Source organism: Aptenodytes forsteri, unplaced genomic scaffold (genome assembly GCF_000699145.1).
Source record: "Aptenodytes forsteri isolate BGI_AS27 unplaced genomic scaffold, ASM69914v1 Scaffold241, whole genome shotgun sequence".
Lineage (NCBI taxonomy): Eukaryota > Metazoa > Chordata > Aves > Sphenisciformes > Spheniscidae > Aptenodytes > Aptenodytes forsteri.
In genome coordinates, this window is record NW_008795252.1 from 2,834,964 (window position 1) to 2,851,021 (window position 16,058).

General features: G+C 44.0%; 1 protein-coding gene across 2 annotated transcripts; it reads left to right on the top strand.

Annotated features, from left to right (window-relative positions):
- Positions 1–9: 9 nt before the first annotated feature.
- Positions 10–16,052, top strand: USP18 (ubiquitin specific peptidase 18). 2 transcript variants are annotated; one of them, XM_019471994.1, is made up of 11 exons: positions 10–36; positions 3,499–3,679; positions 4,750–4,846; positions 6,439–6,584; positions 9,120–9,199; positions 10,024–10,170; positions 11,004–11,099; positions 12,141–12,311; positions 13,258–13,389; positions 13,850–13,899; positions 14,422–16,052. In XM_019471994.1, the coding sequence occupies exons 2-11, from the start codon at positions 3,526–3,528 to the stop codon at positions 14,468–14,470; spliced, it is 1,122 nt and encodes a 373-aa protein (XP_019327539.1). In that variant the 5' UTR covers positions 10–36; positions 3,499–3,525; the 3' UTR covers positions 14,471–16,052. The 2 variants fall into 2 exon arrangements, with proteins under 2 accessions (XP_019327539.1, XP_009277246.1); XM_009278971.2 differs by lacking the exon at positions 10–36 and adding an exon at positions 37–151.
- Positions 16,053–16,058: the final 6 nt, after the last annotated feature.

Here is a 16,058-nt window from a genome sequence, read left to right on the forward strand (position 1 = left end):
GGGCCCGCCAGACTGAGGTGCTCCTCTGCACCGCAGGTGAGCTCCGGTGCGGGGAGACGTGGTGTCCGAGCCCTCGAGGGCCCGTCAGCAGGTGCGGTGTGAACGTGAGTGCCTGCAGAAGCTCGAAGCGCTCCGGGTCCTGCGGGAATTGGTATGAAACCTTTTTGCTGGTTTGTCAGATAGGATGAGCCAGAGCCACAATGCGCCAGGAGGAAAAAAAAAAAAAGGAAAGGGGAAAAAAGGGAGCCGAACAAACGTGTAGTTTGACAGCAAAGTGGAAAGTCTCGTTTCAGTCATGTCTGAGAGAAGTGTGGAGGTGAAGGGCTCAAGCCCCTGCGGCAGCCCTCTGAGGAGCGCCTCAGGGCGGCCATCTCCTCCCCAGGGCTGCTGCCTCGCAGCCCACCTCCCGCACCAGCACCATCCCCCCGGTCGCCGTTTCCCCAAGATACCCATGAGGGGAAGGCAGCGATGACAGCAGGGAAGAGGCGACAAAGGGCAGAGGTGGTGGTCCTCCTCAGGCGGAGGGGTGCTTCGGGGGCTGTGGTACGGGGGTGTGAAGGGACCGTGGGGGTTTGTCTTGAGAGGCCAGTGTCTTGGGAGGGCAGATAGGCTGTGGAGCAGGAGGCAGGGCTGGCTGAGGGAGGGCGAGTGAGAGGGCTTGTGGATTATGGGGTGGAGGGTACGAGGAGGGTATTGCTGCTACCTTTTCTCTGCCTGGCACTAGCGTGGTCGCTTGGTTTGGCCAAGCCATGTGCGTTGAGGGAGCAGTACTGAGTCCTACCCCTGACCTGCAAAGGAAACCGAGAAGTGACCCTGCTACTCCAGTGAGAGAGGAAAAATTGGGGGCAAGAGGGGAGCCCGCTCCTCAATTCCTATGCTCACTCACCAGATTTTTTATGCATTTAGGCAGGGAAAGGAAGGTCAAGTGCAAATCTTAATTCTGTATTTCTGATAGCCAAAATGAGGCAGTTTTGTGCAAGGGTTGGGAAGCTGTGTTCATGTGCCTGCTCCCGTACCAGGGTTCCTGCTAGTAATGCGTAGGGGAGAGTTTCATCGAACCAGAGACCCAAATCCTCCCATCTCTGTGTCCCCCTGCACCTTCCTGCCCTAATATCTTTCTACCTATTTGTCAAGTCACCCAAAGCCTTTTAGCCCTGAGCTTGCTCTTTCATCCCACCCTTAATCCTACCTCTCCTGCCAAAAGCTGTGCTGTGTCTTGCAAGATTGCCTCATCCCCAGTACATCCCTAGCTGCTGTTTAGCCACCTCTGCTCTGCCTATCACCCACCTTTCTGTCCCCTTCGGCATCCCCACTGGCTGTGAGCATTACTTACCTTCTGGCTGATATTATACCAACTAAACCTGCTGGCTCTCGCTGTACAAGCGAAGATGGGCTCCCGCTCGAGCTGGGCTTTCAGAAACCTGAATGCGTGCTTAAATCATTTCCAGGGGAAGAAGCAGGGTGCGTTCAGACTCCATTTTGCCGAGGAAGAAATTGAATCCAATTTCTCTTTTCCTGCATAGCTGTTCTAATCACTGGGTTTGGATATAAAAAGCAGTATTCTTGAATCTATCTTCGAATGTCTGAGTTTATTTTTTTTTCCAAATAAAACTCCTCAGCAAATTCAACAGTATGTGGTGAATTTGAGTGTATGACACTTTGAGTTCAAGAGTAATCTTCAAAAGTAAAGAATCAAAAGTACAGTTGGGAAAAAATATACTTAAGTTTAAAAGTAATAATTGGGGAAAAAAATAATCCATTTCTAGTTTCCCTGCCTGATAAATTCTTCAGCAGCTTTCATATTTAACATTATTAGGCACAGTTAACCTGAAGAATAACATGCTTTTACAGCAAAGATTCTCTTTTTGTGAAAGGCAGAACCAGGATTTTTTGTTTATTTCCTATTCTTGGGAGCTTTTCTTCATTCTTTCAGCACCTGGCCTCAGGTTCATTTTATGTGCTGTTTAATATTTGTAAAATAACAATTTCTGAGCATTTGTTCTGTTGAATGCGTGCTTAAATCATTTCCAGGGGAAGAAGCAGGGTGCGTTCAGACTCCATTTTGCCGAGGAAGAAATTGAATCCAATTTCTCTTTTCCTGCATAGCTGTTCTAATCACTGGGTTTGGATATAAAAAGCAGTATTCTTGAATCTATCTTCGAATGTCTGAGTTTATTTTTTTTTCCAAATAAAACTCCTCAGCAAATTCAACAGTATGTGGTGAATTTGAGTGTATGACACTTTGAGTTCAAGAGTAATCTTCAAAAGTAAAGAATCAAAAGTACAGTTGGGAAAAAATATACTTAAGTTTAAAAGTAATAATTGGGGAAAAAAATAATCCATTTCTAGTTTCCCTGCCTGATAAATTCTTCAGCAGCTTTCATATTTAACATTATTAGGCACAGTTAACCTGAAAAATAACATGCTTTTACAGCAAAGATTTTCTTTTTGTGAAAGGCAGAACCAGGATTTTTTGTTTATTTCCTATTCTTGGGAGCTTTTCTTCATTCTTTCAGCACCTGGCCTCAGGTTCATTTTATGTGCTGTTTAATATTTGTAAAATAACAATTTCTGAGCATTTGTTCTGTGTTTTGGTTCCCCCCCCCCCGTGAATGCTTCCCTAAGCATATACTTTTTTTTTCTGATTCTGCCTCCCTGTTGGAGGTGGACTTTTAAAAAGTTTCATTTTTGTGTAATTGCATTTGAACATTTGTCACATTGTTTTGCTTGTGTATTTTTACTTTGCTTTAGTTTGGTGGGTTTTTAAAAAACTTTTGCTTAAAGTGCCAGTAGCTGAGTCATAAGAGACTGTCAGAGTAATGGTCTGTTCAATACTCCCTTGAAAATCAAGGCATTATAATGGTTCTTTTGCTTAAACATTTACTTTGCCTGTGATCACTTCAAAGAGCATAAAAAACCCCTGATATTTAGGTGCTTAAATGCCTTTAAAAATTACAGTCCAAAGTGCCACAGTAGAGCTGTGACTAAGGCGCTTGAAAACAATGCAGAGAGCCCAGTACAGAAAACAAACAAATGCTTACCAGCTCAAAAGGCTAGAGAAGGTGAAATTTGTCCTTTTGAATACTTGGGATACTTTGGGTGATAAAGCATTACTTTTACTGAACAGAGGAGTTTTGCAACATCTGCCACTTGGACAATTTTAATCATATTACTTACCAAATCTTCTTGAACAGGGGCATCTGGAGTTCCCTGGCTAGGTGGAGCTGTTTCTGTGGAACAGAAGGTTCATTTATTTATTTAGACACAAAAGGAAGACAGGATATGCAATTGCCGTCAAGCTCCATGTCTGTTAACCTTGCTAATAGCCCATACACCTACAATACCCCTATTAATTCAAATATACCAAATGCCATCACAGTAATCTTACTAACTTTATTGACCACCCAGCTTTTTCGTGATGAAAATATCAAATACAAAGACAAATCCCATGTTTCTGGGTGCTCCCCCTCTTTCTGATCTTTCTATGTCTTTCTGCAGTCCTTCTGTCTTTGTACAATATTGTTGATGGGACAAAGAAGTGGGCGTCAAGGAAGAAGCAAGAAATTAGAGCTGACACTAAGTGAGACCATGAAGGCAGAAGCAGAAGTACACAATAATGAAGAGGAAGCCAAAGACCAGAGGCTAACATCAGTCTTTGGTGTGGCAGACTTAAAAAATGGTAATAATGTTTTGTCTATTCTTCACTCTCATATTTTCTATTTCTAATGCCTGCTGTTCCATTCTCTGTCCTTAGGCTTCATTTTCTCATATTCTTTACCTCTTCACTGAGGAATATATAGACAATTCTCATTTTGCCCTGCCAAGTAACCATTTTGGTTTTTTGAAAGGGATTACATGAGGATCTCAGAGCTTCTTCCACTTTTAAGTCCTCAGATTGGCCATTGCAGCCAAAAGGTCTAGATCTTTCCAAACACAGCCAGCATTGCTTCTGGATTTGCTAAACCATGGAGTAGGCCCTAGTTACTCTGCTGCATCACTAGATTGGCCTCTCAAAAAGCTGTCATTAGTATTTCAGGTGTACGTACTGTTCTATCCCAGCTATAGCCCACCCTTACCACCGACTGTATGCATTTCAGAGTTGTTCTGAGTTTCCGTTCCATGTCCTCTCTCCCTTTGGTGATGACTTCAGAAGAAAAACTGATTTCTGACCACGATTACTTACACCCCTTTGGGGCACAGAATATGCTGTCTCTTTAGGTGCAGTGTGAACAGCTGAGACTTACTTTTTCCAATTCTCTCAGGCTAGTTCCTTTCTTTGAAACAGAGACAAAGAGTACCAGAAGTAGGCTGAAGGAAGAACTTAAAGCCTGTGTGGTGGACAGCTAGCATGTGGTCCCACATGTAGCTCGCTATTTTGTTATTGGGCCTGGCTGTGTAAAAGGCTGAATAAAAATCCTCATACAGGCAGTCTTTGACTTCTGGGTTTTTTTTTATTTTATGTTTCGATGTGTTATGAGAGGACTGAAAATAGAGGGACTGGGAGACATCTGAGTATCATAATCCAGGCTTACTTGGATTTTTCCTGTCAGTTGCTAAACAAAAATAAATGTTATCTGCTTCAGGAACATAAGAATAGATTGAACAGTTTCTCAGATCTGACCAAGATGCTGGGCCTATGCACCGAGTGGCTGAACATGTGCAAGAGGACTTTGCCACATTCAAATAATTTTCACTTTCTTTTCTTGTATGTATCTCCAGGTGTCACTTCCTTTTTTTCTGTGCCTACAGGAGCTGTTGGACTGTACAACGTTGGACAGAGCTGCTGTCTGAACTCTCTGCTCCAAGTGTTTCTCATGAATATACACTTCACTGGGATACTTCGAAGGTACCACCCATTCGAACTACCTGAGATACTTCCATTGTTGCTCTGTTGTCATAGAATCATAGAATAGTTTGGGTTGGAAGGGACCTCTAAAGGTCATCTAGTCCAACCCCCCTGCCGTGGGCAGGGACATCTTCAACTAGATCAGGTTGCCCAGAGCCCCGTCCAACCTGGCCTTGAATGTTTCCAGGGATGGGGCATCCACCACCTCTCTGGGCAACCTGTGTTTCACCACCCTCAGTGTAAAAAATTTCTTCCTTATATCTAGTCTGTATCTACCCCCCTTTAGTTTAAAGCCATTCCCCCTTGTCCTGTTGCAACAGGCCCTGCTAAAAAGTCTGCCGCCATCTTTTTTATAAGCCCCCTTTAAGTACTGATAGGCTGCAATAAGGTCGGGATGTACATTTGAAGGCTTGGATCATCAAGGTGCTAGCAAGGTGCTTTCAGCTCACTCGGCAAGGACTCTGTCTTGTTGTGTCTGTCATATACAAACTAGGGCCTGCAAAGGTAGGAGTTGCAGTTTTCTGACTTGTTAGTCATCTCTGATTCATGTGCCGTTTGCACACCAATAAGCTGCAGTCCTGAACTGAGTCTTTATGACTTGTATCTCTCTTTTCCATAACAGGGTACGATTTTATTCCAGGTATACTCATAGGCCGTTATAACTAAAGGATGTGTCATGTGTAACCATATCCACTATGAATTTTGTAACTTTAAGCATGTAAACATAAACATATTGTGATCCATAGCCTCTGGCCCCTGATTGTCCTGGCTAGCACCTGATAGAGAAGAGTAAGTGTTGTTGCAGATAGCAAATATATAGTGTTATTTTGTTTTGCTTGACTGTGCTGTTGACTTGTTTGTGAGCAGGATTTGGGCTTCCACCTTCCTACCAACCACACTAATAACTGGTTTGATTTGTTTTCAGTTTACTTGGTTCACTGCAGCTTTAGTCATCTGAGTGGATCATTCCTATTCAGTCCTCCTTTCTCCAAATTTCTTACACACTCACCAGTGTACAGAGGGGGAAGAAGACAAGTTACAGACACGCAGAGATGAGAAGTGTTATAAATGGGCAAAGCTAAACAATGTCGATAGTATGTTACCATTGTTATTTGAAGAAAGACTTAGAAAAACCTGTGGACTGCAATAAATTTAGGGAGGATAAAGAGCTTTCCAGTTGGCATATAGTTGAAGTACAAGCATTATGATATACATGCCCATGAAATTTGGAGGGTATCTTGAGAATGAAGGCATGAACAGGTGGGAGGCAAGAACAGCTCTGAAACTGGCTGTAGCTAGTGTTGTTTCTAGAGCCCAGAAGGCACTTCGGGTCCTGCTTGGTTTGCCTCTTATTCAGGAACGGGCTAGCTTAAAATTGTGGCCTTTTACTTTAGAACTGTCAGCCTGCACTGTGGGATGAGCTAGTGCAGGTGTCTGCTTCTCCTTTTTCCTTCTTTTGCTAAAAACATGCCCATTCTGCTTCCTCTTGAGTTGCTATCTGTGCTATCCACCTCTGCTCCTTCAGGTATCTTGTCCAATATTTCCCCATTGTACCGCTGGATTACCATTCATGTTGCTTCTTCTCTTTATAGGATCACAGTGCCACCATGTGCTGTGCAGAAGAGGAGGAATGTCCCATACCAAATGCTCCTGCTGTTGGAGGAGATGCAGTGTGGCAAGCGGAAAGCTGTTTCTCCCATAAACCTCGCCTGCTGTCTTTCAGCATACAGAGTGAAATGTAAGCAGCACCGCCTCATGCCCATCTCTGCCTGCAGACCAGATGCAGGTGTTAATTATCAAGCACTAACAAGCAGTGCAGACTCTGACATCTCATTCAGAGATTCAGAAATGTGAGGAGTTAAGTACACAATGATGTGCTCTTTATAGCCGCCTCCCAGTTGTGAGTGAGATGCTGTGTCTTACTTGTGAAGAGGGGAGAAAAAGCCCCGGCCGGATATCCTTGCTGATGTTCAAAGAGTAAGACTATCAGACTGCTAGAAGACTCAGCCACTGATACTGGCCAGAGGGAAAGGGATGTGCAGGGCAGAGAGAGGACAGCTTATATCTTGATTTGTCTTGCTATACTGGCATGATAATAGTGAAACAGCTGCTATTTCTTATTAGAAGGAAGAGATCATGTGGAAAAGATACTGAGTTCCCCTAGATACCCAAGGATAGAAACCACATCCTTCCTGTTCCTTGCTATAAGGGCACAGAGAAGAATTTGCTGGCTTAACCTCCCACCTGGGCAGGGTCCCAAAGGAGAGAGATTGTTAAATGCACGGGTGACTGGTGACAATGGGCTGCTGAGGGTCTGTTTATGTGTACAAATACACACAGTATATCCAAATGCCCTGATCTTTATCATATAAAAGCCAAAACAGGACAGCACTGAAAGGGACAGATGGTAGCCAGCTATGCTGGTTTTGGCTGGGGGAGAGTTAATTTTCTTTATAGTAGCTAGCATGGGGCTATGTTTTGGATGTGTGCTGGAAACACAAATCAACTTATCCCTGTTGATAACACAGGGATGTTTTAGCTGCTGCTGAGCAGTGCTTACACAGAGTCAAGGCCTTTTCTGCCTCTCACACCACCCCACCAGCAAGTAGGCTGGGGGTGCACAAGAAGTTGGGAGGGGACACAGCCGGGACAGCTGACCCCACCTGACCAAAGGGATATTCCATACCATATGACGTCATGCTCAGCATATACAGCTGGGGGAAGAAGGAAGGGAGGGAGGGACGTTCGGAGTGGTGGTGTTTGTCTTCCCAAGTAACAGTTACATGTGATGGAGCCCTGCTTTCCTGGAGATGGCTGAACACCTGCCTGCCGATGGGAAGTAGTGAATGAATTCCTCGTTTTGCTTTGCTTGCGTGTGCGGCTTTTGCTTTCCCTATTAAACTGTCTTTATCTCAACCCACGAGTTTTCTCACTTTTACCCTTCCAGTTCTCTCCCCCATCCCACCAGGGAGGAGTGAGCAAGTGGCTGTGTGTTGCTTAGTTGCTGGCTGGGGTTAAACCACGACACCAGCCCAGAGCTATATTAAGGAGGAAGATGAGATAAGCTGAATATTTCTGTTTGCATCATTTTTCCCCCTGAGACTGAATGGCTCTGCATTTTGCCTGCTCTCTTCCAATTAAAGAGATGCCCAAAGAGAGTTTGTAAAGCTTGACAGTTTCCCACCTTGTCCTCCTGATTTAAAATTCAGGTGTGGTTCACAAAGTCCTATATCCCAGCAAGTGGTGCTTTACCTGGATCGCAGATGTGCTATTAGACACGAGGAGAGGTGTATTTTCTGAGCTTCATTTAGTCAGGGATGTCTGTAATCTTACTAGAACCCAGCTGAAGTCAGTACCTGCAGACTTGCAGGGAAGTTGAAAGCACTTCCACCTCAGGGTGTTGGATTATTCCATAAAATTTGTTTCACCTATGATCAAGCATAGAGTTAGTCCAGAAATATCAAGATTTTGCTAAACTATGTGTAGTTTTTGCCCAGTTCCTAAATCTTGAGTTCGTCATGGGCTGAGAACATCAGTTCTTTGCATTCAAGGATGTGGATTTTTTTTTCCCCCCCTAAGTTCAATCTTGAAGCAATTATCTGCTGAGCCATTCTAAGCAAGCTGTGCCTTGAGCTGTATCCCACCGTCTTAGGTTTCTTAATATGCCAGTTTAGCCAGAGTGGAAAGCCAAAGCATAATGTTACTACATCATCCTTGGCGCTCTGTGCTGAAACTGTGTGCTTTCTCCCTGGGTAGGGATCAAGGGGTTTATACCATTCTGTGGATGAGACGTGGATAGGCCTCCCTGTCATTTTTATCTCAGCACTCAGGAGTGTTACAGCCTTAGCGAGGGGATGGGGTAGGCAAGTCTGTGGAGTAATGAAGGTGAAAAAGAGAACAGAACCTTCCCTGTATTGTTTCTAAGAAGGACTCAAATAAATGCAACCCTCAACTCAATGAGATATCTGAGCCCTATCCTCCGGTAGGTATTGGGTATACTCTTGGCCCTGTGTCTGGTGACAAGGACATGACTTTTGCACTGGGTTGTACAATGGGGCACTCAAGCCCTCCCATCTTTTCCCACTGCCTGCTCAGGTCACACAGAGACATTGCAGCTCATCTCCAGTCTAAGCTCTGTCCCTGGCAGGGAGTCGCAAGGGACCAAGAGACTGGATCTAATGGGGCACAATAAATCTTCCTTTGCTATCTGTGGGAAATCTGTGCTTGGTGCTGTTCATAATGCTGACTGAGGTTGTGTTTTCTGTTTGTCCAGTGTTTGTGCAGTATGATGCTGCCCAGCTCTTTCTGACTCTCTGGAACTTGATAAAGAGGCAGATGAAAAAGCCAGAGCTGGTAAGGACAGTCACCAAAATGAACACCAGGTCCTTTGGCCCTTGTCATATGTCGTTTCCTCTGCTTCTTGAAGAAGAATCCCCTTCATTGACAATTATCCTAAATGAAGTTCTTAAAATTATCACCTATTTGAATCTTTCCTTCATCTTTCAAATGGGAGAAGGAATCTTGATTTCATAGGCTTTAACGTTTTGAGATAGTTAACTTTTGTTCATCCTACTTTTAGGGCATGCCAGGGTCTCCGTTCTAATGGGAGAGTTGATTAATAATAAAAAGATTGATCTTCTTGCAACACTGAATTTAGTTACCTTGCATTTCTTTTTTCCCCGAATTTCTTTAAGCATTCATTGGCACGTCTTGACACAGCTCCTCTGTTCTTTGAAGTCAGCCATGTGCGTTTCATTATAATTAGTCACTGTTAGTATGTTATGTATATGACAGTTCCTCCCAGGGGAGCTATGTAAGGTAAGAGAAAACTGACTCTTCCTCACCCACTGTCATAGTTTTATTCATACAGAAGACAGGCTCCTGTTGCAGTTCCAAACAAAACAATAAAATTCTGCATCAAAGCAGACGTTTAACTCTCTGATCTTGTTATATTCTGTGTCTTTCCCCTCTGCTAGGGGATGAGGGGAAGGAGTTGTTGTCATTTAAATGGTGGGAAGTGCCCTGTCCACATAAGTCGATGTCAGATCTGGGTTCAAGCCTTACAGCAGTAACATTGTGTGAAGTAACATGTCCACGTGGGCTTTCCCACCCACAGAGGGAAACACCTCAGCTGTGTTCTTCATAAACCTTGTTTTGGCCTTTTTTCACCCCTCCAGGTTGAAGAGCTGAGTTACTTGTACACTATCTGTGTACAGGAGCACCTGGCCTGTCAGAAATGCTCTTCTGAAACAAAGAGGAACAGCAGCATGTTAACCCTTCCACTCCCAGTGTTGGATTCCAATTCTGACATGCTGAAGACGCTGGTGAGTTCAGTGGCAGCACTGTTCCCTTAGGAAGAAGATTCCCCTCTGTTCGCTGTGGGAGCCTTCTCCTTGCAGCACTGGTGTCTTCTGGGACTCATCTAGAATCTCTGCAACAATCTCTGCAGGGTGTCTCGGGCTTTGAGGTGATCTGTTCTCATTCACCTTTCTTCTTTGTTTTGAGGGGTTCTAAGTGTCTCAAAAAATTTGTTTGATTTGGGGGATGGAAAATTAAGTCTTTGAATCGCCTTTCTAAAAAGAGTGTTAACTAAATACTCTGTAAGACTCAAAGACTTATACTACAGAGTGATGTGTGCCTGTGAGACCTTAGATACCACAGTGAGGTGCCCTAGATAACTTGTAATCCCTGGCCAGACACACTACGTTTGCCCAGTACAGTGCTCTTTTACTGTTAAATCAGTACTGCTGTTTGATATCCAGATACAGCAGTGATGGTGGCTATGTAGATGCTGCCACAAATAGACAGTGGATTTTTCAGGTGACACTGGACCATTGGACCTTACTTATTCTCTGACTACTTTATACTGTTTCAGGCTAAAGGAACCTCTTTCAAAATCTCTAAGGCTTTGAAGTAGGTATAAAAGACACTTATGCATCAACATCTTTTCTGTGGAAAATGTGGTACTCTTTTCAACTAATGTAATCACACCAGCAGTTAGGAAACAGGGGGTACCCTTTTTCAGGCTGCAGGCCATCTTTTGTCCTTTGAATAAAATATGCCTTCTGTAGCTTTGCTGTTTGCATGTACCCTGTACAAGTAGAAACAGAAATCCAGCTTGAAGGAAATCCATTGAAAGAAATCTCTGTCTTCTTAGGAGGACTGTCTGCAATACTTTTTCCGTCCAGAAGAGTTGACTGATCACAACATGTGTTTCTGTGAACAGTGTGGAAGGAAAACACCTTTTTTGCAGGTAAACAGAGACTTGTTTCCCCATGTGTCTCTTATACCCAGAACTCCCTTTAGGACTGGGAAGGGTGGGGAAAGGACTCAACCATATCAGTTTAAGAGGAGATCAACAACTCAAAGACTTGTCAGCACAGCAATGTCAGCTAGGTATACACCACATGCATCTTTCCTGTTAGGAAGTTCCCTACTGTAGATGTAGCTCTAGCAACAGAAGAATGCTTTCATGGGTTTTAATGTAAGTCACTGAGGGACGTAGCATTTCTGTACCAGTAGAAAAGCTTCTGTTGGTTTATGTTGTGTTTCCACCGTGGGGCTTTACACTGCTGCGTAGCTCCAGGGGTAGACAAGAATGTGTTACTGGAGCTGTGCATACACATAAAAGTAGGCTACTGTAGGGTGATTTCCTTTCTTCCTTGCTCTCCACTGGGCTCCCCATTTTTTACAGTATTGGTCTCTGCCAGCCAATTAGCTGTTTCATGAAGAGACAAGTGCATTGAAGAGAGAGGTGTGTGAGGGAGACTGCCTCAGCTCAAGGCTTGGAGGGGACTTTCCACATCATTTTCACCAGTGGGCCACCTCCAAGGACACAATGCATCTGTACGTCTTGGTGGCAGCCATGGCAGCAGCAGTAATATCAACAAAGGCAGTGCTGGAATGAATGAGCTGTCAGCTTGGCGTCCTCCATGGAGCTCTAGTGGCCACATGTTACAAGGAAGTTGGCTTGCCTCTTCTCACCAACCTAGTGCTACCAACCTAGGGTTAAGAAAGCAGATGAGAAATGCAGCAGCCCATGAGACACCCAAGGCTGGGTGCTGATCACGCTGAAGTTGAAAAACTTGGTTATCACAGCTCCGTTACATGTTTGTGTCTCGTGTGCAGATGAGCTACAAAGGTTTGGCATCTGCTGTCCGGTGGAATTGGCAATCATTCACTATAGCACTGACTGCTCTCCATGCTACATTCACTGTGTGGCAATGGCTGTTTCCACCCCACCTCCCCAGGGTTTGTTCCTTAGTTTTCAATTGCATTATTTATTGCTTTACAGAGCATGAAGCTAGTCCATCTGCCACAGACTCTGACCATACACCTAAAGCGCTTCTGCTTCGAAAAATCAGCCTACGTTCACAAGCTTAGTCACTATCTGCCATTCCCACAAGACCTTGATTTCAATGCAATCCTGACAGAAGATCAGTGCCAAGCAGATGACAATGAAAAGGTGAGATACTCCTCATGTTTAAAAAGGGCACATTTTCTTCTCTCCTCTGCTCAAGTCTCATAAAAACTTAAGAGATCACACCAGTACTTCCCTCAGTTCAAAGCACAGGTCTTAAAAATGTATGTCTCAGGCTTTACTTGTGCCTGGTGTTGTCTCGCATCCTGTGGTTTTAACTGGTTCAGGCATTATTCAACTTTCTGTGCTCAGATTAAATCACCAAAGGCACCATAACTGGAGCTTTCTGCCATAAGGACAAGAACCAGGATTTAAAAAAAAAAAAAAAAAAATCCCTTTTTTTCTGAGAGCGTTTAGCATAACTTTTTTTTCCATTTCTAAATATACTAAAGATGAAAACACAGTTCATTTGGATGACCAAATCCAGACATTGTAAACAGTGTCTTTGAGGCAACTTCTGTCCTGTTGTTCAGCCTCTGGGGCAGGACAGCTTCAGTGAGCAGCAGACCTACTGCTTTGCAGAAGTCACTAGTCCAAGACAGGGCAACTCCGTTCCTGGCAGTTTCCCATGCAGCGTTGTTTGCCACAGACTTGCGGTTAACAGGGAGATGACAGCTTTGCCAAGCAGCTGAGAGTGATCTGCCACACTGTGGATCTGTTCCTCTTGCTGAGAAATAACGAGGGAAAGTGTGGCAACAGCAAAACCTTGCTGGTGCAGTGTTGGCTGCAGTGCAAACAACCCTTTGCTGCTCCTTTGCTGTCCTACTGCCTTTTTCACGTTCCTGTGATCTCCAGGGAGGCTGCCAGCCCATAGCTGGCAGGCAAAACTCTGAGGGTAAGAGCGAAAAAGGCAGGATCCTCAAGGCCAATCTAATCTTTCTCCTTTTTCCTTACGACATGCACATTCTTGCTGTCCTGGCTGCTGCTTCTCTTCAGCCAATAGCAAATGAGAATTGCGGCACTGAAATTTACTCTTTGTGGCTCTTCACAGGCTACCTGGCAGTATGAGCTTTTTGCCGTTGTTGCTCATTCAGGATCAACTAGTTGTGGACACTACTGTGCCTATATTCGAAGTCTCACAGAATGTAAATGGTATTGCTTCAACGATTCTGAGGTTTGCCAGGTGAGGAGACAAATCCACATTTCTTTTGTAGCTTCCTGGACACTCCTCCAGGTCTCGTTCAGTCTGACTGACTGCTAATTAAAGAGAATCAGGAAAGAAAACCAAAGCTGCAGAGCTTTGTGCACCTCATTCCTCTGCTACAGCATACTCTGAGCTGAGGGCAAAGCGGCTCTAGCTTCTGTATCACCTAAGGCCTCAGGTTCTGGTTTGCAATTTGCAGAAGCCACCATTTGCTGTATACCCTACTTTATGTACTCTAGATCTGTTTAATGTATGTGTTCAGAAGAGGCAAAGGAACTGTTTTTCCTCAAAGGGTAAAAGCAATAAACCGATTTATTAAAAGGTGTTTAGTTCCTGGAAGTACCACTTCTACCACTCTTACGAGGATTGCTGTGCTGGTATCACAATACCACTCTTCAGAGTTTTTACCAGCCTCCCCTTGTCTGTTTTTCTTCTCAAGGTATGGTGGGATGATGTTAAATGCACCTATGGACATTTCAACCTCCACTGGTAAGCAAACACATCTCTGTTTTTACCTGATGCTGCTCTGGGGTTTGGAATGGGGGTAGCAGAGAGAGGGAAGACAAATGGTTTGAACCGCATATTGCCTGGGATGTACAGGGCATGCAGGAGAGTAGAAGAGGCATCCTTGTGTTCTGGTTATTCTGATGTGTCTGTATATGACTATACCAGGAGCCTGCAGGATTACTGAGTAGTCACAAATGGGGCTGCAGAAGTGGTCTTGTTACTTAGGATTGCCGCTTGGACCCTATATCCTGACTGAAGTCAGGATTCCTCCATGCTTTTTGTTTTGATGCATCGTAAGAAAATGAGCCATGGAGAGAGATAATCCCTCCTATAAGCTATAGCTCTGCCAGGGGGTCAGCTTTATATGCTGCCTCAGGAATGCTGGAGAGGGCCAGTTCAGTTGACCTAAACCTCAAAAAGCTGAGCAGGAGCAAACCTGGGAGGTTACTTGCAATCTAGATCTTCAGACATACATCTTGTTTTGCTTTTTCTTTGCTTCCACAGGGGAGAAACGGCCTATCTCTTGATTTACATGAAAAAACATCCTCAGTAGCCTTAACCAGGGGTATCAGAATGTCTCAGGAAGCTGTGCGTTGTCCATGGAGCTCAGCACCTCTGTGCCAGTATGGACGTGTACAAATGTTCCACAAGAAAGACGTTCTGCACTCAGTGACAACTGCCTTCACATTTATTTGTGATCAGCTAGAGAAAGGACCTGAGAAAGGACCTAAGAAAGAACCTAGAAACTTTTTCTTTCATACATTTTTGATATTTATGTGATTCTGTATATTAATTTCTTCTTAAAAGATAGTAAAGTTAGTCCTAGTCTCTGTCGACTTACTGGTTTCTTTAATGCTGATGCCTAGGTTTCAGTACAGGGGAAGTGTTTGGCCTGAAAGCCTGCGTGATGTTCCAGGGAGGCACACGGTATGGTGGGAGAGCTGTGATAGCCATACCTAGCCAGGAAGACCGTAAGAGCTTGAGACTTACTCTGCCCTTTTAGCGCCATGTTAGATGCTGGCAGGCTGGGCAGGAGAACCCAAAAGTCTTGAGAAACAGCTGGAACAAGGACCAGAACCCTTATGACACATGCACCAGTGAAGTTTACTCCTTAAAACCTTCCTGAAAATGAACCACTGCAGGGGTTGAGATGTGTTTGAAAGTCAGTGTCAGCATAAAGAGGTGTTTTTAGATCAGGAGCTATTGTAGTAGTTCTGATTTACAAGATGAGTTTGTATATATTTATGCAGATGATTATTGTTTTAGCATGCTTATCAGGCATTTATATGCATTTTCTTTCCTGTATAGAGGAGAATATTCAGGGCAACAGAGATTCTGAAGCTAGCTAGTGATTTTGCACAATACACTTGCGATAAGAGGAGAAGTGAGATGCCTTCATGTACTTGAACTGGGATTTTCCTTTAGTACTCTTCAGCTGGTTGCCAGCTGGAATTGTCTTGCTCTCTCCCTTCCTTCCCTGCCCATGAAGTGGAAATGTCCCTCAAGCAGAAAGTGTTCTGGAGGGAACAATTTTATAAAGAAAGTGAGTAATTTTTAAATCTCCTGTTGAGTCCTGTCACTCTGTGCTGTTGGTTCGGCCTGTGCTCCCATGGCAAGACCACAGAGCTGGAGGGAAAGATGAAGGAAGGCTGGTAACGTGTGACAATCAGAAGAGTGTGCTGAAACCTCATCACAAGACTCAGCTGTGAGGAAAGTTAAAAACTTTGGTTGTGATGTTTTTAAAGCACTCCTTGTGGTAAGTTTTCACGTACCACAGTCTGTGAAAGGATCAGTGATTCCAGTAGTTTGAGATCTAAAAGCACCTTCTAGCCTAACGTATTCTTTGACTGTATCTTTACAAGGGTGCTATTTTTGTGGGACTCAGCACATTTTAAAATTACTAATTTAGTTATAATAGTAGCTATATATGACCTAATTTTATTTTGATAATGATGATGAAGTTCCCAAATCACGTCCGTTTTCTGTTGGTATGTGGAAGGTGAACTGAGAAATCTTGGAGCATAGCTGTGAAATTACATTTTGATGAACTAGCAGGTGTTTATTTTACTGTACTAGCAAGGTCTGTTGTTCTGTTCAACTCTCTTGTATTTGTACTGTTCATTCTGTGTTTAAACACCCCC